At 38.7% G+C, this 26126-nt stretch overlaps 1 protein-coding gene across 2 annotated transcripts in view; it reads right to left on the reverse strand.

Annotated features, from left to right (window-relative positions):
• The window catches only part of LOC123763897 (huntingtin-interacting protein 1), a 95871-nt gene that overhangs the window by 51182 nt on the left and 18563 nt on the right, over positions 1 to 26126 (reverse strand). For both annotated transcript variants that reach the window (XM_069339941.1, XM_045751204.2), the window contains exon 3: positions 10014 to 10171. In XM_069339941.1, coding sequence (XP_069196042.1) covers positions 10014 to 10171 — 158 coding nt within the window. The remainder of the gene's footprint in view (positions 1 to 10013; positions 10172 to 26126) is intronic.

Below are 26126 nucleotides of genomic sequence, written 5' to 3' on the forward strand. Positions count from 1 at the left end.
ATTGGGAATGTGAGGATACATAATATGGTAATTACAGTCTTGTAAAGCCACTAGCACGCGCAGCGTTTCGGGCAGATCCTTAATCTAAGAAAATTTTAAGGAGGTAAATACTTGCAAAATTTATAGACAAAAAAAATGATAACAGTTACATGGAATGAAAAAAAGATGAGAGAAAATTGTAGGTACAGTAAATTAAAGCACATAGGTAGCTAAGATTGATTGCAATGACAGCTTGAATGGTAGTTGACAAAAATTGGTAGGCACAATACAGCATATGGCTAGCACATAAAAGAAGACAGCAATGAACACAATGATTAGGTTGTTTGATACTACATAAAAATTAGGAGATTGGGTAACACTAGGTACAGAGCAAATTTAAAGCTCAGTGTAGGAAACTAAGAAGATGAAATTAGGTACTTTTTGGTTTTGCTTTTAAATAAGGCAAAAGTTTTACAGTTTTTCAATTCACTAGGGAGTGAGTTCCATAGACTAGGTCCCTTAATTTGCATAGAGTGTTTACACAGATTAAGTTTGACCCTGGGGATATCAAAGAGATATTTATTTCTGGTGTGGTGATAATGGGTCCTATTACATCTGTCCAGGGAGAGTTTCAGAGCATGGTTTGCATTTAAGAACAGGGTTTTGTAAATGTAGTTGACACAAGAGAATGTGTGGAGGGAGTTAATATTCAGCAAGTTTAGGGATTTAAACAAGGGAGCTGAGTGTTGTCTGAAAGCAGAGTTAGTTATTATTCTGATAGCAGATTTTTGCTGTGTGATGATGGGCTTAAGGTGGTTTGCAGTGGTAGACCCCCCATGCACAGATACCATAATTAAGATAGGGGTAGATTAGTGCATAATATAGTGAGAGGAGAGCAGAGTTAGGAGCATAATATCTGATTTTGGAGAGTATACCAACTGTCTTAGAGACTTTCTTAGTTATGTGTTGAATGTGGGTGCTGAAGTTGAGTCTCTTGTCTAGGAATAGGCCAAGAAACTTGTCATCATTTTTATTACTGATGTTAATGTTGTCTATCTGTAGCTGAATTGCATTTGATGATTTGCTTCCAAATAAGATGTAGTAAGTCTTTTCGATGTTTAATGTTAGTTTGTTCGTTGACATCCATAAGTGGATTTTTTTTTAATTCATTATTCACAACATTATTCAGTGTATGTGGGTTGAGGTCTGAATAGATAAGGGTAGTATCGTCAGCAAACAATATAGGTTTGAGAATATTAGAGACATTAGGCAGATCGTTTATATATATAAGAAATAGAAGAGGTCCTAAGATACTGCCCTGTGGCACTCCAACGGTAATTGGTAGAGTGGAAGAAGTTGTATCATTGATGGTTACATATTGGTGTCTGTCACTAAGATAGGATCGGATGTAGTCAAGGGCAAGGCCTCGGATTCCATAATGCTGGAGTTTAAGTAAGAGGTAGTTGTGATTAACAGTATCAAAGGCTTTTCTTAGGTCAATGAAGAGTCCAATCGGAAACTCATTTTTGTCAAGGGCTGAGTAGATAACGTCAAGGAGACTAATGATTGCATCGTTGGTGCTCTTTTGGGACCGGAAGCCAAACTGGCAGGGGCTGAGTATGTCGAATTTTACGAGGTAGGAATAGAGCTGTTTATAAATAATTTTTTCAAATATTTTTGCTAGAATGGGTAGATTTGATATTGGTCTATAATTGTTTATGTCCGCCGGATTGCCTCCTTTATGGACTGGCGTTACTCCTGCTTTTTTGAGGATATCAGGGAAGGTGTGACACTCTATAGATTTGTTGAACAGTAGTGCTATGGGTGGGGCATGGGCATGGGAGGCTCTCTTGTACACAATGGACGGAATTTCACTGGTGTTCCCTGCCTTGGTTTTTAGAGAGTGTATGATGGACACAACATCTGCCGGGCTGATTGGTGAAAGGAGAAGAGAGTTTGGATAGCTGCCTGAGAGATATGTGTTAATATGTGTCTGAGTCTGTGGGATTCTACTGGCAAGATTAGCACCAACCGATGAAAAGAAACTATTAAATTCATTTGCCATTTCTAAATCAGTTGACGGTATATCCCCATCCTTGTAGAGTTTTATTTGGTTATGTGAGTGTTGTTTAGTTCCTAGGATACTAGAGATTGTTTTCGAAGTGCTTTTCATGTTGCCTTTTGCTTCATTGAATCTATTCACATAATATGCAAGTTTTGCCTTTCTTAAGATACTGGTAAGCATTGATGAGTATCTTTTAGCTACTTCCTTTGAAACTAGGCCAATCCTAAGTTTCTTTTCATTTTCATGTTTCTTGTTGATTGAGTTGAGAATGCCACTTGTGAGCCATGGATTGTTTAATCTTTTGTCAGTTACTTGGTTGGTAAGAAGAGGTTAGCTAATGAATTTATATCATGGGTATTATTGAATTCAGAATCCCAGTTAATATTGCGAAGTGCATCTGTAAGATTGCCTAAAGCTGATTCACTGTGTAGCCTAAATGAAAGTTTCTTGCTTTTTGGTGGTGTTATGTCCATGTTCGCTATGAGAAAGGTAGGATAGTGGTCAGTTGTTCTGTCGTAGATTATACCAGATACAAGGGGAGCTGTTATGTTTGTCCATATGTGGTCCAAGGTAGTGGCTGATGTTTGAGTGACTCGGGTAGGTTTGGTGATTGTGGGGATTAGCATACAGGAGTGCATGCTGTTAAGGAAATAGTCAACTTGAGAGCAATTATGTTGACCCAGGTCAATATTAAAGTCTCCTCCCAGAATGATGTGGTTTTTGTTGAGATTGTTGTTTATAATAAGATTCCTTAGGTTGTCTGAGAAAGAAGCTATGTTAGTATTAGGAAATCTATAGATGGCTCCAATAGTCAAAGAGGATTTAAGGGATTTAATTGTAAACTGAGCAAAAGTATATTCACAGTAGTCATCTCTGTCACTAATAACACTGTTGCAGATAAATGTATCTCGGTAATATATTGCTGTGCCACCACCTTTTTATTAGGCCTACAGTTATGAATGGCTTTATAACCAGCTAAGTTGTAGAGTTGGGTATAGTCTTATTTAGCCAAGTTTCTGTTAAAATAATGAACGATAAGTTAGTACCTATTGCTGTGAGTAATGCATTTAAATCGTCAAAATGTTTACCAAGTGATCTAACATTTTGGTTATAAACTGATAGACAGGTGCTATTTTGGAGTTTGTTTTTAGCCTGGTGTGCTGTGAAATACTTGCAATAATGATGATCAATGTGCTGGTTGGTATAGATATGAGACAGAAGATTTTGATCAGGATCAATATCAGTGTGCATAGGATGCAGAGGGATCACGATACAAGATACACGATAAAGCAAAACACAAGAATAAAAGCAAATACAATAAAATAGTAACAATTTAGAAGTAAAATAAAGATCCAATAGATAGCCAGGGAGGACACAGAAGTTACATAAAATAAAAACAAAAAATCAGTAGAGACTGACAATATAAATGTAAAATAAAAAATAATAAGAAAAATAATAATCAGAAAAAATGATCTTGAAGATAATTAGCTTAGTAATGGTTAATTAAAATCCTATAATTGGTATGAACCTAAGAAAACGGTGAGCTCAAATAGATAATTCCGAGAGAAAAAAAGAAAAAAAAGATGACATGTAAATCTAATTAAATCTTGAAATTTACTCTAATATAAATCAAAGTGTAAAAATAAACAGGGTGACAGTATATTCATGTGGAAGATTTTACTATGATACTGAGGTAGATGCTTATATAAACAATTATACTGTTAATTAATTCCAATAAATGATTACAAGAAACAAATACCATAATAATAATAATAATAATTATAATAATAATAATAATAGCATACATTCATTCTCGAACGCTCGAACGAGATTCATTCTCGAACGCTCATCCGCTCCTGACGACCCTGCTGCCCCTCCAACTTTATCAGCTGCTCCTTGACCCCACAACATCCCAAACATGATGTAACAACCCCAGAAGGCAGCTAAGTACCCAGTGACCTAAATGTGACCGAAATATTCGACAAAACTTAACCTACTAGCTCATCTCGACCTCATTTGTGTTGCTCCCTGGAGGAAGCTAACCTGACGCTTGCTGCTGCCATATCAACGAGTCTACCCCATCTGCTGCGTACATCTCTGCTGCTACCATGCCAAACAATTCTAAGCTCGGCAAGGCCGCAAAGAATGATAGCACACCTATCAGGATGAACCCAACCAGCCAAGCTAGCAACAGGAATAATGCGGCTGTCTCCCCCTTAGGGGCTACCGGGGGGAGTACCGACCCTCCCTGCGTCAACAATAACAAACCTTCCCAGCTGATTGAAGCGTCGTCACTTACTCGAGCCTTACAACAGTTATGTAACCATATGGAGCAACTTAAACGAGCTGCCTCCCCATGTTCTGACTTTAAGCGTCTCGCTGATAATCCATGGCTCAGATTATTGACTCAAATACATGATGACCAAAAGTCTATAATCCGAGAGCAGTCGGACCTGATAATGAAGCTTCAGAGTGATGCTTTGGCCATGCACAAGATTAACCAAGATCTGTCTACCAGAGTCGGCCACCTCGAACAGGAATTAAGCTCTCTTCAGATCTCGGTTACTAACTGTAAACCAGCAGAAACCTCTAAGAAGCAAGAAGAGATGTTACAAAAGTTAGAGAACCACTTTAACTCCCTACAACAGCAACACACTGCAACCCAAGACGAATCAGACCAACTTAAGCTCCTTGATTCTGTCATCATCTCATCACATGATTTTCCCCATGAAACTGACAGAGAAGACTGTACTGCCATCGTGATCCAGGAATTGCGTACTAAGTTGAATTATTCAATCGAAGCAAGAGACATTAAGTCAGCTTATAGAGTGGGTACCAAATCATCTGGTACAAACAACAGAAGGATACGTGTGAAGTTAGATAGCTGCTCCCGCAAGTCAGACCTTATCACTGCTGCAGTCGCTATGAAATCCAAGGTTAATGTGAACGAACGTCTAACCAGATTCAGACAAAATCTCTTATTTAAACTACGTGGAATTTGCAAAACATCCACTGCTATTAAACATTGTTTTGTGCGCGATGGTAAAATAATAGCTAGGAAGACTGACTCTGGAAAAACTTATGTCATAACCACTGAAGCACACCTCACTTCTTTCCTGGATGACTGTGGGATATCAGCTGAATAACCAGAACATAATTTGTAGTCTCACATACAACCAAAGTGTACTTAAGCTCTGCCTTTCCTTTCCAAAGGTGTTTATTTTTATTTTTATTTTATTTTTTTGTTTGTCATCTTTGCCTGTTTTATACTCTTAATTATTTGTTCTTAGTTAATCCCCTTGTCACTAAACCTAGGGCTTTTTATTACCCTGTTAATTAACTATTACTAAGCTAATTATCTTCAAGATAATTTTTTTATGATTATTATTTTTCTTATTATTTTTTATTTTACATTTTTATTGTCAGTCTCTACTGATTTTTTGTTTTTTATTTTATGTAACTTCTGTGTCCTCCCTGGCTATCTATTGGATCTTTATTTTACTTCTAAATTGTTACTATTTTATTGTATTTGCTTTTATTCTTGTGTTTTGCTTTATCGTGTATCTTGTATCGTGATCCCTCTGCATCCTATGCACACTGATATTGATCCTGATCAAAATCTTCTGTCTCATATCTATACCAACCAGCACATTGATCATCATTATTGCAAGTATTTCACAGCACACCAGGCTAAAAACAAACTCCAAAATAGCACCTATCTATCAGTTTATAACCAAAATGTTAGATCACTTGGTAAACATTTTGACGATTTAAATGCACTACTCACAGCACTAGGTACTAACCTATCGTTCATTATTTTAACAGAAACTTGGTTAAATAAAGACTATACCCAACTCTACAACTTAGCTGGTTATAAAGCCATTCATAACTGTAGGCCTAATAAAAAAGGTGGTGGCACAGCTATATATTACCGAGATACATTTATCTGCAACAGTGTTATTAGTGACAGAGATGACTACTGTGAATATACTTTTGCTCAGTTTACAATTAAATCCCTTAAATCCTCTTTGACTATTGGAGCCATCTATAGATTTCCCAATACTAACATAGCTTCTTTCTCAGACAACCTAAGGAATCTTATTATAAACAACAATCTCAACAAAAACCACATCATTCTGGGAGGAGATTTTAATATTGACCTGGGTCAACATAATTGCTCTCAAGTTGACTATTTCCTTAACAGCATGAACTCCTGTATGCTAATCCCCACAATCACCAAACCTACCCGAGTCACTCAAACATCAGCCACTACCTTGGACCACATATGGACAAACATAACAGCTCCCCTTGTATCTGGTATAATCTACGACAGAACAACTGACCACTATCCTACCTTTCTCATAGCGAACATGGACATAACACCACCAAAAAGCAAGAAACTTTCATTTAGGCTACACAGTGAATCAGCTTTAGACAATCTTACAGAGGCACTTCACAATATTAACTGGGATTCTGAATTCAATAATACCCATGATATAAATTCATTAGCTAACCTCTTCCTCTCCAAAACTCTAAGCCTCTACAACCTTCATTGTCCCCTTCTTACCAAGCAAGTAACTGACAAAAGATTAAACAATCCATGGCTCACAAGTGGCATTCTCAACTCAATCAACAAGAAACATGAATATGAAAAGAAAGTTAGGATTGGCCTAGTTTCAAAGGAAGTAGCTAAAAGGTACTCATCAATGCTTACCAGTATCATAAGAAAGGCAAAACTTGCATATTATGTGAATAGATTCAATGAAGCAAAATGCAACATGAAAAACACTTGGAAAACTATCTCTAGTATCCTAGAAACTAAACAACACTCACATAACCAAATAAAACTCTACAAGGATGGGGATATACCGTCAACTGACTTAGAAATGGCAAATGAATTTAATAGTTTCTTTTCATCGGTTGGTGCTAATCTTTGGCTTCCGGTCCCTAAAGTTTGGCTTCCGGTCCCAAAAGAGCACCAACGATGCAATCATTAGTCTCCTTGACGTTATCTACTCAGCCCTTGACAAAAATGAGTTTCCGATTGGACTCTTCATTGACCTAAGAAAAGCCTTTGATACTGTTAATCACAACTACCTCTTACTTAAACTCCAGCATTATGGAATCCGAGGCCTTGCCCTTGACTACATCCGATCCTATCATAGTGACAGACACCAATATGTAACCATCAATGATACAACTTCTTCCACTCTACCAATTACTGTTGGAGTGCCACAGGGCAGCATCTTAGGACCTCTTCTATTTCTTATATATATAAACGATCTGCCTAATGTCTCTAATATTCTCAAACCTATACTGTTTGCTGACGATACTACTCTTATCTATTCAAACCTCAACCCACATACACTAAATAATGTTGTGAATAATGAATTTAAAAAAGTCCACTTATGGGTGTCAACGAACAAACTAACATTAAACATCGAAAAGACTTACTACATCTTATTTGGAAGCAAATCATCAAATGCAATTCAGCTACAGATAGACAACATTAACATCAGTAATAAAAATGATGGCAAGTTTCTTGGCCTATTCCTAGACAAGAGACTCAACTTCAGCACCCACATTCAACACATAACTAAGAAAGTCTCTAAGACAGTTGGTATACTCTCCAAAATCAGATATTATGTTCCTAACTCTGCTCTCCTCTCACTATATTATGCACTAATCTACCCCTATCTTAATTATGGTATCTGTGCATGGGGGTCTACCACTGCAAACCACCTTAAGCTCATCATCACACAGCAAAAATCTGCTATCAGAATAATAACTAACTCTGCTTTCAGACAACACTCAGCTCCCTTGTTTAAATCCCTAAACTTGCTAAATATTAACTCCCTCCACACATTCTCTTGTGTCAACTACATTTACAAAACCCTGTTCTTAAATGCAAACCATGCTCTGAAACTCTACCTGGACAGATGTAATAGGACCCATTATCACCACACCAGAAATAAATATCTCTTTGATATCCCCAGGGTCAAACTTAATCTGTGTAAACACTCTATGCAAATTAAGGGACCTAGTCTATGGAACTCACTCCCTAGTTAATTGAAAAACTGTAAAACTTTTGCCTTATTTAAAAGCAAAACCAAAAAGTACCTAATTTCATCTTAGTTTCCTACACTGAGCTTTAAATTTGCTCTGTACCTAGTGTTACCCAATCTCCTAATTTTTATGTAATATCAAACAACCTTATCATTGTGTTCATTGCTGTCTTCTTTAATGTGCTAGCCATATGCTGTATTGTGACTACCAATTTTTGTCAACTACCATTCAAGCTGTCATTGCAACCAATCTTATATTGTTTCTGCTGTATTGTGCCTACCAATTTTTTTGTCAACTACCATTCAAGCTGTCATTGCAATCAATCTTAGCTACCTATGTGCTTTAATATACTGTACCTACAATTTTCTCTCATCTTTTTTTCATTTCATGTAATCTGTTATCATTTTTTGTCTATAATTTTTGCAAGTATTTACCTCCTTAAAATTTTCTTAGTTTAAGGACCTGCCCGAAACGCTGCGCGTGCTAGTGGCTTTACAAGACTGTAATTACCATATTTGTATCCTCACATTCCTTATGTACATTCTTGTATATGCATAAATAAATAAATAAATAAATAAATAAATAAATAATTTTTATTTAGGTAAGGTACATACATAAAGATATTTTACAAAGTTTGTTGGCTTTATAGATAGAGCTAGTACATACAATGCCTAAAGCCACTATTACGCAAAGCGTTTCGGGCAGCTTTAAGTTACTTTAAAGCACTTTACCAAGTTACTTTAAGTAACAGGGTAATATAAAGCCCTAGGTTTAGTGACAAGGGGATTAACTAAGACCAAATAATTAAGAGTATAAAACAGACAAAGATGACAAACAAAAAAATAAAATAAATATAACAAATAAAAACCTTTGGAAAGGAAAGGCAGAGCTTAAGTACACTTTGGTTGTATGTGAGACTACAAATTATGTTCTGGTTATTCAGCTGATATCCCACAGTCATCCAGGAAAGAAGTGAGGTGTGCTTCAGTGGTTATGACATAAGTTTTTCCAGAGTCAGTCTTCCTAGCTATTATTTTACCATCGCGCACAAAACAATGTTTAATAGCAGTGGATCTTTTGCAGATTCCACGTAGTTTAAATAAGAGATTTTGTCTGAATCTGGTTAGACATTCTTTTTTACATTTTTACAAATGAATAGTAAATAATTAGGAATAGAGCTGTTTGTAAATATTTTTTCAATTTTTTTTTTTTTTTTTTTGAGATATATACAAGAGTTGTTACATTCTTGTACAGCCACTAGTACGCGTAGCGTTTCGGGCAGGTCCCTGGAATACGATCCCCGCCACGAAGAATCGTTTTTTCATCCAAGTACACATTTTACTGTTGCGTTAAACAGAGGCTACAGTTAAGGAATTGCCCCCAGTAAATCCTCCCCGGCCAGGATACGAACCCATGACATAGCGCTCGCGGAACGCCAGGCGAGTGTCTTACCACTACACCACGGAGACTGCGAAAGAGTATAGGTAGATTTGATATTGGTCTGTAATTGTTTATGTCAGCTGTCTCGCCTCCTTTATGAACTGGCGTTACTCTTTCTTGTTTAAGAATATCAGAACAAGTATGACACTTTAGAGATTTGTTGAATAACAGAGCTATGGATGATGCAAGAGCAAGAGCAGCATTTATATACCATAGATGGTATTTCACTAATGTTTCCAGCTTTGGTTTTAAGTGATTGAAATATGGATATAATGTCAGTCGGTCTGACGTGTAAAAGGAGAAGAGAGTTAGGATAACTGCCGGTGAGATATGTAGTAACATGTCTCTGGTTCTCTGGCATTTTTCTGGCAAGGTTTGCACCAATTGATGAAAAGAAGCTGTTGAATTTGGTTGCAGTATCACATATCTGTTTACCAAGAAACAAACACAACCGCCAACTTACCAACTATTGACATCGTCTCCTGTAAGTGCTTGTAACTGGTGTTGTGAGAGTGAAAGTGACCCCGGACAGCCAGGGTTGTGGTGGTGGAACTTCAGCTTGGCCACCAACAGTTGACAATATGGGGTGATGACTGGACCGTAGCCGTTGGTCAAGTGTTTCTGTCCGGACAATATTTACCACTTTAGCATGTAGTCAATTCCTGACCACTGATTAATGATTATGTCTCAGAACTAATTAACTATAATTCCTGGACACTAATTCATAATAATTCCTGGACACTAATTCATAATAATTCCTGGACACTAATTCATAATAATTCCTGGACACTAATTCATGATAATTCCTGGACACTAATTCATGATAATTCCTGGACACTAATTAAAGATAACTAGTGATCATAATTAAAGATGAATTCCTGAGCACTGATAAGATATAATTCCTGAGCACTGATAAGATAAAATTCCTGAGCACTGATAAGATATAATTCCTGAGCACTGATAAGATAAAATTCCTGAGCACTAATTAAAGGTAAATTCCTGAGCACAAATCAAAAATTAATTCATGAGCACTAATTAAAAATTAATTCATGAGCACTAATGAAAGAAAATTCCTGAGCAGTAATGAAAGAAAATTCCTGAGCAATAATAAAAGATATTTGCAAAGAATTAGTTACAAATGTCTTCTGTAGCACTAATTCAAAATGAATTTATGAACACTAATTCAAAATAAATTCCTAAGCACTAATTAAAGATAAATTCCTGACCACGGATACATTTCTGAGTATAAATTAAAAATATATATTAGTGAACACTAATCTATATAAATAAAAATGGAAATGTTCGTTTGTTCAAAATCGCTAATCTCAGAAAGTTCTTCACCGATTGCTTTGAAATTTTTACACAACGTTCCATTCCCATTGGAGCAGGTCTTTATATACATACTATATAAATGTCACGTCTGTGACGGTAAAAAAGATGCTTTTTCTGAAAAACTGTTTTTTTCATGTGAGGGAAATCTTCAAAACCTCTTTACCGATTGCTTTGAAATTTTGACACAACATTGCATTCAAATAGGAGCGTCTTTTTATATATCTACTGTATACATGCCTCACCTGTGACAGGAAAAAACATGCTTTTTTAGAAAAACAGCGCCATCTGTTGCACATAATGGCAACATGCACGCTATACTAAATATGTCACAAATTCCATTTTAATGTTTCCAATTGCATTGATAAATTTTATTTTCATAGAATTCGATTTATTTTATTTTTTAGTGAATTATTTTGTGTGACATTGTGTTGGATTTGAGCTGTGTTGTTTACCATACCGTTTATTTCGTAAGTATAAGTATAGATGCCACACACACCTGTGACAGGTAAAACTGCTTTTCTTGAAAAACAGCGCCATCTGTTGCATGTAAGAGCAACACACTTGCTATACTAGATATGTTACAATTCCATTTCAATGTTTCTGATTGCATTGATAAATTGAATTTGCCTAGATTTTTATTTATTTTAATATTGATTTAATTATTTTGTGTGAATTGCATTGTAATTGAGCTGTGTTGTTTACCAGACCGTTCATTTCGTGAGAATAGTTTATTTTTATATTTTTCATATTTTCATTTCATTTTTTAACTCTTTTTCTTATATTTCAGTGATGGGAACATCAGATCACTTGATGTTCCGAATTTTCTGATGGGAACATCAGACCATTTGGGAAGGCATCGGACGAGGGAGTGGGGAATGGTGGGGATGATTAGGGGACGAAAGTGAGAGATGGTGCAGAGGACGAGGGGACAAGGAAGGGGGTAATGGTGGGGAAGAACGAGGGAACTGGGGGGAGTTTGGGATGGTGGGGATGAGTTGATGGGGGAATAGAGAATGGTGGGGGAGGACAAAGGGACAGGGGAGTGGGGCATGCTGGGAAGGAAGAGGGGATGTTGGAGTGGGGAATGGTGGGGAAGACGTTCGGACGGGGGAGTGGGGAATGGTTGGGAGGCCGAGGAGACGGGTGAGGGAGGAATGATGGGGAGGACAGGTAAGGTTGCTGTGGCCAGGTACTGCTAGTATATAAATATATATATGACAGTGTCAGACCACGGAGGAAGAATTGAAACAAGAATTTCCTTAAGTACTTTCGTATTTAATAATACATCTTCAGAAGGGTGAGTTACAACTGCAAAGATTTGGACATATAAATATAGGCAGGAGAGAGATGAACTGATATGAGGTACAATGATAAATGTATGACAGGGATTGGGTGGGTATAAATAGGAGCTGCATTTTATGGGCTAATAGGCCCATTCATGGATAATAATAGCATAAGATCGAGAATATTAACAATGAATTAGTGAGACAAATGTGTATCAGTGATCCAACTCAAATCGCCATTTAAATGATCTATCAAAAATGGATCTAAATAATATAAACTACTGCAAATGTTCAAATTACATGATTTTGTAATCTGTATTAAAGCAGATTCAATTATGTTCCTATTAAAAGTAATTTTACAATTCGTTATTGAAGAAGCCATCTCCCAATCAATTTAGTGAGAATTTTTTGACAGATGAACAACCAAAGCATTAGACAATTGGCCATGTCTTACAGAGTATTTACGTTGCAAAATTCTGCATTTCAAATTTTTAGATGTTTGCCCAACATAGAACATATTAGTCTTAACAAGGTATTTTATAAATGACACAATTATCACTACGAGGGCTGTTTTTAACTAATAGTTTACAACAGTATTTTCGTAATTAAACAATGTATGTATATCAAAAAGTTTCAAGGCTCTGACCATATTTTCAAACCCAGAAAAATATGGTAAACATGACGCATTCTTTGGACGATCTAGAATATAATTTAGATCCATTTTTGATAGATCATTTAAAGGGCGATTTGAGTAGGATCATTGATACACATTTATCTCACTAATTCATTGTTAATATTGTCTATCTTATGCTATTATTATTATTATCCATGTATGGGCCTATTGGCCCATAGGATACATCCCCTATTCATACCCACCCAATCTCAGTCATATTTTTAACATTGTACCTCATTTCACTTCACCTCTCTCCTGCCTATATATGTCCCAATCTGAGTTACTTGTAACTCACCCCCATAAGAAAAAAAATGGAAAAAATATATAAATTTAGTAAAACTTAACTCATTAGGCAAATCGGGCCTTGCATAGTAGGCCAAATACTGCGTTCTGGCTACTAGGTATAACACACACACACACACACATATAATATATATATATATATATATATATATATATATATATATATATATATATATATATATATATATATATGTCGTACCTAGTAGCCAGAACGCACTTCTCAGCCTACTATGCAAGGCCCGATTTGCCTAATAAGCCAAGTTTTCCTGAATTAATATATTTTCTCTATTTTATATCTTATGAAATGATAAAGCTACCCATTTCATTATATATGAGGTCAATTTTTTTATTGGAGTTAAAATTAACGTAGATATATGACCAAACCTAACCAACCCTACCTAACCTAACCTAACCTATTTTTATAGGTTAGGTTAGGTTAGGTAGCAGAAAAAGTTAGGTTAGGTTAGGTTAGGTAGGTTAGGTAGTCGAAAAACAATTAATTCATGAAAACTTGGCTTATTAGGCAAATCTGGCCTTGCATAGTAGGCTGAGAAGTGCGTTCTGGCTACTAGGTACGACATATATATATATATATATATATATATATATATATATATATATATATATATATATATATATATATATATATATATATATATATATATATATAAATATATTTTATATTTATATATATATATATATATATATATATATATATATATATATATATATTATATGTGTGTGTGTGTGTGTTATACCTAGTAGCCAGAACGCAGTATTTGGCCTACTATGCAAGGCCTGATTTGCCTAATGAGTTAAGTTTTACTAAATTTATATATTTTTTCCAATTTTTTTCTTATGGGGGTGAGTTACAAGTAACTCACCCCCATAACTCACCCCACCCTCTTGTTCTGTCTTGTGTTGATGAAATTAATACCCTATTAATGCCACCTCACCCCATCCACCTCACTAAAATGTAGATATAAAATCGGAGATGCGTAAGTTCTATTCAGTTGTGTATTTGTAAACTAAAGTCTTTGAAAATGTAATAAGTTTTACGAAACGCGCTCGTGTCGCGTCAGACTAGAAATAAAAATGAATTTTGGAGAATTGATTTTTGAGAATTGATTTTTGTGTCGCGTCAGACTGGAAATAAAAATGAATTTTGGAGAATTGATTTTTGATTTACCTCCAACAGTGAAAAGAAATGTACGAAAGATTGAGAAAATTCGTGTTAGAATTATTAATCTTACTTTTTCGGTCATATTTAATAATATATGTCTACAGGAAAGACTGCTACCAAAATATACAAATCTATATATATATATATATATATATATATATATATATATATATATATATATATATATATATATATATATATATATATATATTGAATAGAAGTGTTTGTAGAAAGCCTATTGGTCCATATTTCTTGATGCTTCTATATTGGAGCGGAGTCTTGAGGTGGGTAGAACATAGTTGTGCAATAATTGGCTGTTGATTGCTGGTGTTGACTTCTTGATGTGTAGTGCCTCGCAAACATCAAGCCGCCTGCTATCGCTGTATCTATCGATGATTTCTGTGTTGTTTACTAGGATTTCTCTGGCGATGGTTTGGTTGTGGGAAGAGATTATATGTTCCTTAATGGAGCCCTGTTGCTTATGCATCGTTAAACGCCTAGAAAGAGATGTTGTTGTCTTGCCTATATACTGGGTTTTTTGGAGCTTACAGTCCCCAAGAGGGCATTTGAAGGCATAGACGACGTTAGTCTCTTTTAAAGCGTTCTGTTTTGTGTCTGGAGAGTTTCTCATGAGTAGGCTGGCCGTTTTTCTGGTTTTATAGTAAATCGTCAGTTGTATCCTCTGATTTTTGTCTGTAGGGATAACGTTTCTATTAACAAAATTGTCATGTTCACAGAAAATGGTACCATCCGTTTTCTATGTGTGGCGGAGCAGACGCCAGAGAGAGGAAGGTAAACAATAGAGCGTACAGGACGCCAGTCAAGCTTGGTAGCTACTAGTCATGTAATCATATTAAGTATTAAAGTCAGTAACCAAGTCATGACTTTACATCAACCCTACAACCAAGACTTCCTCAGTAACACACAAACACCACATTGGCGACGAGGATGAACTGTGAACGCAGGTATTTGTTCAGTTTCAAACACAAGAGAGAAGCATGCTGCCTGGAGGAGGAAGAGAAGCTGTGAGCGCCATACCCGATGCTGTATGCTAACCGATGCTGTGTGCTAACCAATGCTGTGTGCTAAACGATGCTGTGTGCTAACCAATGCTGTGTGCTACCCAAGCTGTGTGCTACCCAAGCTGTGCTGAAGAAACAGTACTGAGGAATCTGCCGACGTTGTGTACGAAACGACGCTTTGATGTGTACAAAACCTGATGTTTTGGTTACGAAACGACGCTTCGTGCTATAAAATTCATCACGCTGCACCAACTGCTGTACCAACTGCTGCTGTACCAACTGCTGACAACTGCTGTACCAACTGCTGCTGTACCAACTGCTGTGCCAACTGCTGTGCTGCTGCTGTGAGTAGGAACAACACATGTACACAAGGGCTAGGTAAGAAGTCAGTTGCTGCTATATTGTGCACTGTTGTGAACTTTTGCATTAAAATGCTTGTGTGCTTTGCAAAATTAAAGTAATTACAGTGAATTCTTGACTAACATATTCAGTGCAGTAAGTGTTTAATATTCTGAGGAACATTTAAGTGATAAGTTACATTTATTCAGTAAAAATGGCAAATATACCTCAGTTTCCTGCATTTGATCCTGACTGTGACCAGACAAACCTGTCACAGAGGTGGGTCAAATGGCTTAAAAAGTTTGAAAATTTGTTGATAGTTTCTGACATCAAAAGTGCTGAAAGAAAGCGTGCCTTTCTACTTCATTATGCAGGTGATAGAGTTTGTGACATCTTTGACACACTGAAAGACACTGGTGGTGCCAAAGATTATGACACTGCGAAAGCCAAATTAACAGAGCATTTCAAACCAAGGCAAAATACTGCAATGGAAATTATGCATTTCAGGAGAGCAAAACAACTCTCTAATGAAACTGTGGATCAATACCACACACGTCTGCAGGGTTTAGCAGCCCATTGTGAGTTTGCTGATGTTGACAAAGAAATCAAACAGCAAATAATTGAATCGTGCACATCTACACGTCTTCGTCGAAGAGCTCTAGAACTTGTTGATGATGACAGTTCTCTTACCAAGATACTGGATATGGCTCGTCGAATGGAAGATGCTGCACGTGATGCTCGTGTCATGGAGTGCAGTGCCAATAACGGTTCTGCCACTGTTACTAACAGTGATGAGGTATGTAAGGTTCAGGGAGGACACCGTGATCAAAGAAGATATCATGGCAAACCTAACAGTAAATTGAGCCGAGAACCACATCACAACTGGAGTCAAGGAACAAGACTCAAACAGTCACGACGACCCACATCAGAGGGTGTCAACAATAAATGTTACAATTGTGGAGGAGACTACCCACACCAAGATAATGTTTGTCCTGCTCAAGGTAAGAAGTGCTATGAGTGTGGAAAACTAGGTCATTTTGGTGCTATGTGTCGTTCCGCACTAAAGAAACCACAGTCAATGAATAAAAGCACTGTACGAGGATCAGGTCATAGGGGTCGAGGTGGTATACACAATATTGAGCCTCATATCCAAAATGTTAATAATGTACAAGACAACATTTCATTACAACCAGTCTCAGATGACAGTGAATGTGATTATACTTATGGAGTACAATCAATCACAGAATGGAATGATCTTCCAAACAACCCAGAGACTATAGTATATATTGCTGGTATTTGTCTCAAAGTTCTTATTGACACTGGATCAAACATTGACACCATGGCTGAGTGCCACTATGAAAAATTTAGAAAACAGTTCCCAAAGCTAGAAAAATACAATGGTAAAGCCACTGCCTATGCTTCGAAGTTAGCCTTGCCAGTGATTGGAACTTTCACTGCAGAGATTAAGTCAAAGAATGCAATGCTCATTACTACATTCCATGTTGTTAGGAATGCAAAGGAGTCTTTACTCAGTTACAAGACTTCAACCAAATTGGGGCTACTTCAGCTTTCTAATGCTGTAGCAGTGGAATCTGCAAACAATGTTGATGGTATTGTTGCTGAATTTTCTGATCGATTTAAATCCATAGGTTGTTATACTGATAGCAAAGTACATCTGCATATCAACCCAGATGTAATTCCAGTTGCCCAACCACATCGCCGACAACCATTCCATACTCGCAAGAAAGTTGATGCAGAACTGGATAGGCTGATGGAACTAGATATCATTGAACCAGTAACAGGCCCAACACCATGGGTAAGCCCAATTGTCACTCCACCAAAGCCGAAGAATCCAGATGAGATACGCATTTGTGTGGACATGCGTGTTCCCAACAAGGCAATAATGCGTGAACGCCATCCTACACCCACTGTAGATGATATGATCTACCGCTTGAATGGTGCAACTGTATTCAGCAAGTTAGATTTAAACAAGGGCTATCATCAGCTTGAACTTGATGATGAGAGTCGCTTCATCACAACGTTTACGACACATCGAGGTCTGTATAGGTACAAGCGCCTGAGTTTTGGTATTAACAGTGCTGCCGAGGTATTCCAGCACATCATCAGCCAGGTATTGCAAGACATACCTAATGCTGACAACATGTCTGATGACATCATTGTTTATGGCCGTACCCAAGCTGAACACGACAAAGCTCTTCGTGCAACATTGCAACGCTTACGAGAAAAGAATTTGACGCTAAGCCGAGCAAAGTGTGAGTTCAATCAACATAAAATTGAATTCTTTGGACATGTACTTAGTGCCAAAGGTCTGTCTCCAGATCCTAAGAAAGTTGCAGATATCAAGAGATACTGCATACATTTAACATTAATTAAGCACACAAAGAATTTAAACAACTTAATCTTTTCCACAAAGGATTTCAATGTTAAAAATACATATGCAATGTTAAACAAACATGAAAGAAACTGTAATACAAAGTTACAAAATATTGAATGAGATATCTGCATTTTTCGTCAAGCCACTGTCAAAGATTATTTATCTTCACTTGTGGTTTATGCAAGTATAGGCTTATAAGCTGGACACGAGTTCTCTCACATTGACAGTGGCTTGACGAAAAATGCAGACTGACCCCTCACTCATCTGGTGCCTTCGGGAGGTGGAGATGTTTGAGATATATATATCTCGAACTATCTACTTCTTTTGTAAGATCTGATGGCGTAGTGGGTTAAAGCATACTAGTTATGCCAGCTACTGGAAGGTAGTTGTGCTTTCTGGGTTCGAGTCCCACTGGTGGGTGTTGTCCAAAGATTATATATATATATATATATATATATATATATATATATATATATATATATATATATATATATATGTCGTACCTAGTAGCCAGAACGCACTTCTCAGCCTACTGTGCAAGGCCCGATTTGCCTAATAAGTCAAGTTTTCATGAATTAATTGTTTTTCGACTACCTAACCTACCTAACCTAACCTAACCTAACTTTTTCCGCTACCTAACCTAACCTAACCTATAGAGATAGGTTAGGTTAGGTTAGGTAGGATTGGTTAGGTTCGGTCATATATCTATGTTAATTTTAACTCCAATAAAAAAAAATGGTCAAGTGGATTAAGGCATCTTGTACATACCAGTTGCGTTGCTCCTGGGAGTATGGGTTCGAGTCACTTCTGGGGTGTGAGTTTTCAGTTGCATATTGTCCTGGGGACCATTCAGGCTTGTTCGCATTTGTGTTCCTCACGTGTGCCCCAAAGAATGAGGTGATTTGGTAAATTGCTATGCCCAAGATTACTATCCGAGTGCCGGCGGTGGGGTGGTTCAAATAGCTTAGGCTATCACCTCATTATTCCGGTCGTGATGGTCAAGTGGATTAAGGCGTCTTGTACATACCAGTTGCGTTGCTCCTGGGAGTATGGGTTCGAGTCACTTCTGGGGTGTGAGTTTTCAGTTGCATATTGTCCTGGGGACCATTCAGGCTTGTTCGCATATATATATATATATATATATATATATATATATATATATATATATATATATATATATATATATATATATATATATATATATATATATATATATTATGGAACTCACAAGGTTCGTCAACATGTGCCTGGCTGGTGATATACCTGAGGTCATCAGGCCTCTCTTTTTTGGTGTCTCCCTCTGTGCTCTCAAAAAGAAGGACGAAGGAATCAGGCCAATCGCTGTTGGCAACACTCTTCGACGCCTGATTGCCAAGGCTGCTACGAGGGTTGTCAGCCAGCAAGCGGCTGAATTGCTGAAACCAATCCAGCTAGGATTTGGGATCCCCCAAGGCTGTGAAGCGGCTGCCCATGCAGCACGAGCATACATCACCAACATTTCTGATGAAAAAGCCCTGCTCAAACTGGACTTTAAGAATGCCTTCAACATGGTCAGAAGAGATGCAGTACTTTGTGCCGTACATCGCCATTTCCGGCCCCTCTACCCGTTCATACTATCGTGCTACAGTGGTGAGTCAAAACTGCTCTTTGGTGAACTTGAAATCAGATCATGTGAAGGTGTTCAGCAAGGGGATCCTCTTGCTCCCCTTCTTTTCTGCTTAGTCTTAAAAGAAATCACCGAAAGCTTGTCCAGCGAGTTCAACATCTGGTTTTTGGATGATGGCACTATAGCTGGCACCGTAGACCATCTCTTGGCAGATATCAGGAAAATAAGGGAGCAAGAAGTAAGCCTGGGTCTTGTCCTGAACCCTTCCAAGTGTGAAGTAGTCTCTTCCAACCCAGACATCGTAGCTAGAATAAGGTCGGCCTTGCCTGGAGCCCATGTCATTAGGGCCGAGAACAGCACCCTTCTTGGAGCCCCCCTCGGGTCTAACGCCATTGAGGAGATCCTCGACAAGAAAATCGTAGACCTTAGGAAGATGGAAGACAGAATAGGTGACATCGATGCCCACGATGCTTTTTATCTCCTCACCAAATGCCTATCCCTTCCAAGGCTAACCTACTTTCTGAGGTGCACCCCATCTTACGACAGCCGAAAGCTTGAAGAGTATGACCTCTTACTGAAGACCATGCTGGAAAAAGTTGTTAACCTCTCCCTCAACGAATGCCAGTGGAAACAAGCCACTCTTCCTGTTAGGCTTGGTGGCTTGGGTGTCCGCACTGCTACCCAAATTGCTGTCCCAGCCTTCCTGTCTTCCTCCTCAGCATCAGATGACCTGGTTAAGGAAATTCTACCTGACACCCTGAGTGATGTAGCGGGGATACAGGACCCTCACTACACGGAATGCGACACGAAATGGGGTGCCATGGCAGACCCAGCACTCAGACCAGCCATGCCAAAAGCCAAGAAACAATCCACTTGGGACAGCCCCATTGTAGACAAAGAAGCCACAGCTTTGCTGGAGGCAGCAACAACCCCCAGTGATCGTGCACGCCTCACAGCTGTGCAGGCTCCCCATGCAGGGACTTCCTTTTGGCAGTCCCTATATCTGCGACAGGCACACGTCTTGATCCGCAGGAGCTCCGAATTGCCGTCGCTCTCCGTCTTGCTGCCCCTATCCACACTGTTCATAGGTGTATTTGCGGCGAGGCAGATGCTGATGAATATGGATTGCATGGCCTGCACTGTGGAAAATCTGGTGGTTGGCACACTAGACACGACGAAGTCAATGACATCATTAAAAGAAGCCTTGCCTCTGCTCAGTGTCCAGCGGAGAGAGAGCCCCGCAACCTACTGAACCGTGACTCTGTTAGCTTTGCCGGCCGACCAGACGGAATCACACTGCGACCCTGGTGTGGTGTTTGTGTGTTACTGAGGAAGTCTTGGTTGTAGGGTTGATGTAAAGTCATGACTTGGTTACTGACTTTAATACTTAATATGATTACATGACTAGTAGCCACCAAGCTTGGCGGGCGTCCTGTACGCTCTATTGTTTACCTTCTCTCTCTGGCGTCTCAGCCGCCGCACATAGAAAACGGATGGTACCATTTTCTGTGAACATGACATCCCTCCTTTTCTTTAAAAAGAATGAATACAGGATGTCTACCATGCTTGTAGCACAAAGCAAAGTTATTGACACAAAGTAAGTTATTACCATATCAAGAGATACTGCATACATTTAACATTAATTAAGCACACAAAGAATTTAAACAACTTAATCTTTTCCACAAAGGATTTCAATGTTAAAAATACATATGCAATGTTAAACAAATATGAAAGAAACTGTAATACAAAGTTACAAAATATTGAATGAGATATCTGCATTATTCAAACAATATTAAATTTAGTTTAGCATAATAAGTAAATACTTTTCATTACATAGGAACACAATTAATCATCAAATCGTGTAGGGCGTTTAACATGACGTTTAGGACGAGAATCCTTAAATGCAATAACATCCCTTGATGAATTGTTTGTCGGGTTATAACTATTTTTTTCTTTTTCTTTTGCACGACTTTGCACTTCATCATTTTCTACACTAGTTGGAATCACTTTGAAATAAGCCATATTACGTGTTATACTATGATCTCTATTGCTAGCTGTTACCATAGTTCCTTTTACACTAATCACTTTATATGGTTTTGTATCATACGGCATATCTAACTTTCCCTCTTTTTTCTTTTTAACGAGAACAGTGTCACCAACCTTTATGAACTGTTCCTTTGCACGTTGATCATGAGCAATTTTCATTTTGCCCTTGGCTAGTGCATCCTTCTGAGCGAGACGTTTATCCGTTACCTCGGCTGGCATGACGGGTAGTGCGATTCTCATAGGACGTCCAAATAAAAGTTCACCAGGTGACTTGCCCAGTGTTCCATGCGGTGTTGCACGGTAGTTCCTGAGAAAAGCATACATAGCTTGTTTCCAGGATCGTCCTTCGGCATGAGCACAGCGTACCGCTTTCATGAGAGGTTGCATGAATCTCTCAACTTCTCCATTTGCTTGAGGATGTAGTGGCATCACACGGCGGTGTTTGAATCCAATATGCTCAGCAAAGTTGACAAAGTCTTGTCCATTGAATGGCGGTCCATTGTCCGTCTTGACAACTTCAGGAATGCCAAAGTTTGAAAAGATCTTGTCAAGTTTCGGGATGACGGCCTTTGCAGATGTGGAATTGATGATTTCTACTTCTGGATAACGTGAGTGATCATCAATGACTACCATCAAGTACTCTCCAGTTGGTAGTGGTCCGCAGAAGTCCATTGATACTTCCGTCCATGGTGCAGCAGGTAGTGGTGAAGGTTGTAGAGGTGTTGGTCTTGAAGTATCCACTGCAGCTTGGCAAGGGACACAGGCATCATGCATATCCTTTGCTTGACGATCAATGCCAGGAAACCACACCTTTTCTCGTAGCATCTGTTTGGTCCTAACAAGACCTTGGTGTCCTTGATGTGCAAGCTTCAGAGCACGTTGCTGGAGAACAGCTGGAATCACGATACGAGTACCTCGCAGCACAGTGTCGCGTTGTTGCGTAACACTTAATTCTGTCTGGATGCGTTCAAGTGCTTTGAATGCATCTTGGTCAACTCCTGAGGGTGGGATGCGTGGAAACTTTTTCTTAGTCAATGCATCCACTGTTGCTTGCAGAGTTGGGTCCTCCAGGGTTGCAGTACGGATTTCATCAAGAGTGAGAGCCTTAGGGACTGCATCACAGGTTACAGAGTGTACATATTCCTCGGCAACTTGCTGATGCTTGGTGATGGTGAAACTGTTGGCAGGATGTCGACTGATGTAATCAGCGGGATTGCCTGCACCCGGCTTGTATTTCACCGTAAAGTTGTATGGTTGCAGACGAAGAGCCCATCTCTCAATGCGAGCTGGTGGTTTGGACTTTGGATTATTGAAGATGGTCTCCAACGGTTTGTGGTCAGTGACTATCGTGGTGAAGGGTGCACCAAGCAGATACACATTGAAGTGTTCACAGCCCCATACAAGAGCAAGAGCTTCCTTCTCTGTCTGACTGTATCGTTGCTCAACATCTGTGAGAGAACGGCTGGCGTAGGCAATTACTACTCTGGAATCTGGTTGACCAGGTTTGTGTTGGGCTAAAACAGCACCTAATCCAACAGGACTAGCATCCACCGTTAACTCAGTGTCCATTGATGGATCAAAGTATGCAGCAGTCGCATTCTCTACTAGTGCATCTTTCACAGCATCAAATGCATTTTGCTCGATATCGCTCCAGAACCATGATGCGTTTTTCTTCAGGAGCTCACGTAGAGGCTTTGTAATGGTAGCAAAATCTGGAATGAAGCGAGAACAGTAGTTTGCCATTCCCAGAAAACTATGTACATCAGTGGACGTTGAAGGAGGTGCAGCATTCTTGATATCTGCAACTTTCTTAGGATCTGGAGACAGACCTTTGTCACTAAGTACATGTCCAAAGAATTCAATTTTATGTTGATTGAACTCACACTTTGCTCGGCTTAGCGTCAAATTCTTTTCTCGTAAGCGTTGCAATGTTGCACGAAGAGCTTTGTCGTGTTCAGCTTGGGTACGGCCATAAACAATGATGTCATCAGACATGTTGTCAGCATTAGGTATATCTTGCAATACCTGGCTGATGATGTGCTGGAATACCTCGGCAGCACTGTTAATACCAAAACTCAGGCGCTTGTACCTATACAGACCTCGATGTGTCGTAAACGTTGTGATGAAGCGACTCTCATCATCAAGTTCAAGCTGATGATAGCCCTTGTTTAAATCTAACTTGCTGAATACAGTTGCACCATTCAAGCGGTAGATCATATAATCTACAGTGGGTGTAGGATGGCGTTCACGCATTATTGCCTTGTTGGGAACACGCATGTCCACACAAATGCGTATCTCATCTGGATTCTTCGGCTTTGGTGGAGTGACAATTGGGCTTACCCATGGTGTTGGGCCTGTTACTGGTTCAATGATATCTAGTTCTATCAGCCTATCCAGTTCGGCATCGACTTTCTTGCGAGTATGGAATGGTTGTCGGCGATGTGGTTGGGCAACTGGAATTACATCTGGGTTGATATGCAGATGTACTTTGCTATCAGTATAACAACCTATGGATTTAAATCGATCAGAAAATTCAGCAACAATACCATCAACATTGTTTGCAGATTCCACTGCTACAGCATTAGAAAGCTGAAGTAGCCCCAATTTGGTTGAAGTCTTGTAACTGAGTAAAGACTCCTTTGCATTCCTAACAACATGGAATGTAGTAATGAGCATTGCATTCTTTGACTTGATCTCTGCAGTGAAAGTTCCAATCACTGGCAAGGCTACCTTTGAAGCATAGGCAGTGGCTTTGCCATTATAGTTTTCAAGCTTTGGGAACTGTTTTTTAAATTTTTCATAGTGGCACTCAGCAATGGTATCAATGTTTGATCCAGTGTCAATGAGAACTTTGAGACAAATACCAGCAATGTATACTATAGTCTCTGGGTTGTTTGGAAGATCATTCCATTCTGTGATTGCTTGTACTCCATAAGTATAATCACATTCACTGTCATCTGAGATTGGTTGTAATGAAATGTTGTCTTGTATATTATTAACATTCTGGATATGAGGTGCAATATTGTGTTTACCACCTCGACCCCTATGACCTGATCCTCGTACAGTGCTTTTATTCATTGACTGTGGTTTCTTAAGTGCAGAACGACACATAGCACCAAAATGACCTAGTTTTCCACACTCATAGCACTTCTTACCTTGAGCAGGACAAACATTATCTTGGTGTGGGTAGTCTCCTCCACAATTGTAACATTTATTGTTGACACCCTCTGATGTGGGTCGTTGTGACTGCTTGAGCCTTGTTCCTTGACCCCAGTTGTGACGTGGTTCTCGGCTAAATTTACTGTTAGGTTTGCCATGATATCTTCTTTGATCACGGTGTCCTCCCTGAACCTTACGTACCTCATCACTGTTAGTAACAGTGGCAGAACCGTTATTGGCACTGCACTCCATGACACGAGCATCACGTGCAGCATCTTCCATTCGACGAGCCATATCCAGTATCTTGGTAAGAGAACTTTCATCATCAACAAGTTCTAGAGCTCTTCGACGGAGACGTGTAGATGTGCATGTTTCAATTATTTGCTGTTTGATTTCTTTGTCAACATCAGCAAACTCACAATGGGCTGCTAAACCCTGCAAACGTGTGTGGTATTGATCCACAGTTTCATTAGAGAGTTGTTTTGCTCTCCTGAAATGCATAATTTCCATTGCAGTATTTTGCCTTGGTTTGAAATGCTCTGTTAGTTTGGCTTTGGCAGTGTCATAATCTTTGGCACCACCAGTGTCTTTCAGTGTGTCAAAGATGTCACAAACTCTATCACCTGCATAATGAAGTAGAAAGGCACGCTTTCTTTCAGCACTTTTGATGTCAGAAACTATCAACAAATTTTCAAACCTTTTAAGCCATTTGACCCACCTCTGTGACAGGTTTGTCTGGTCACAGTCAGGATCAAATGCAAGAAACTGAGGTATATTTGCCATTTTTACTGAATAAATGTAACTTATCACTTAAATGTTCCTCAGAATATTAAACACTTACTGCACTGAATATGTTAGTCAAGAATTCACTGTAATTACTTTAATTTTGCAAAGCACACAAGCATTTTAATGCAAAAGTTCACAACAGTGCACAATACAGCAGCAACTGACTTCTTACCTAGCCCTTGTGTACATGTGTTGTTCCTACTCACAGCAGCAGCACAGCAGTTGGCACAGCAGCAGTTGGTACAGCAGCAGTTGGTACAGCAGCAGTTGGTACAGCAGCAGTTGGTACAGCAGTTGGTACAGCAGTTGGTGCAGCAGTTGGTACAGCAGTCAATTCAGTGTGATGAATTTTGTAGCACGAAGCGTCGTTTCGTAACCAAAACATCAGGTTTTGTACACATCAAAGCGTCGTTTCGTACACAACGTCGGCAGATTCCTCAGTACAGTTT

This window comes from Procambarus clarkii, chromosome 5 (assembly GCF_040958095.1).
Source record: "Procambarus clarkii isolate CNS0578487 chromosome 5, FALCON_Pclarkii_2.0, whole genome shotgun sequence".
Lineage (NCBI taxonomy): Eukaryota > Metazoa > Arthropoda > Malacostraca > Decapoda > Cambaridae > Procambarus > Procambarus clarkii.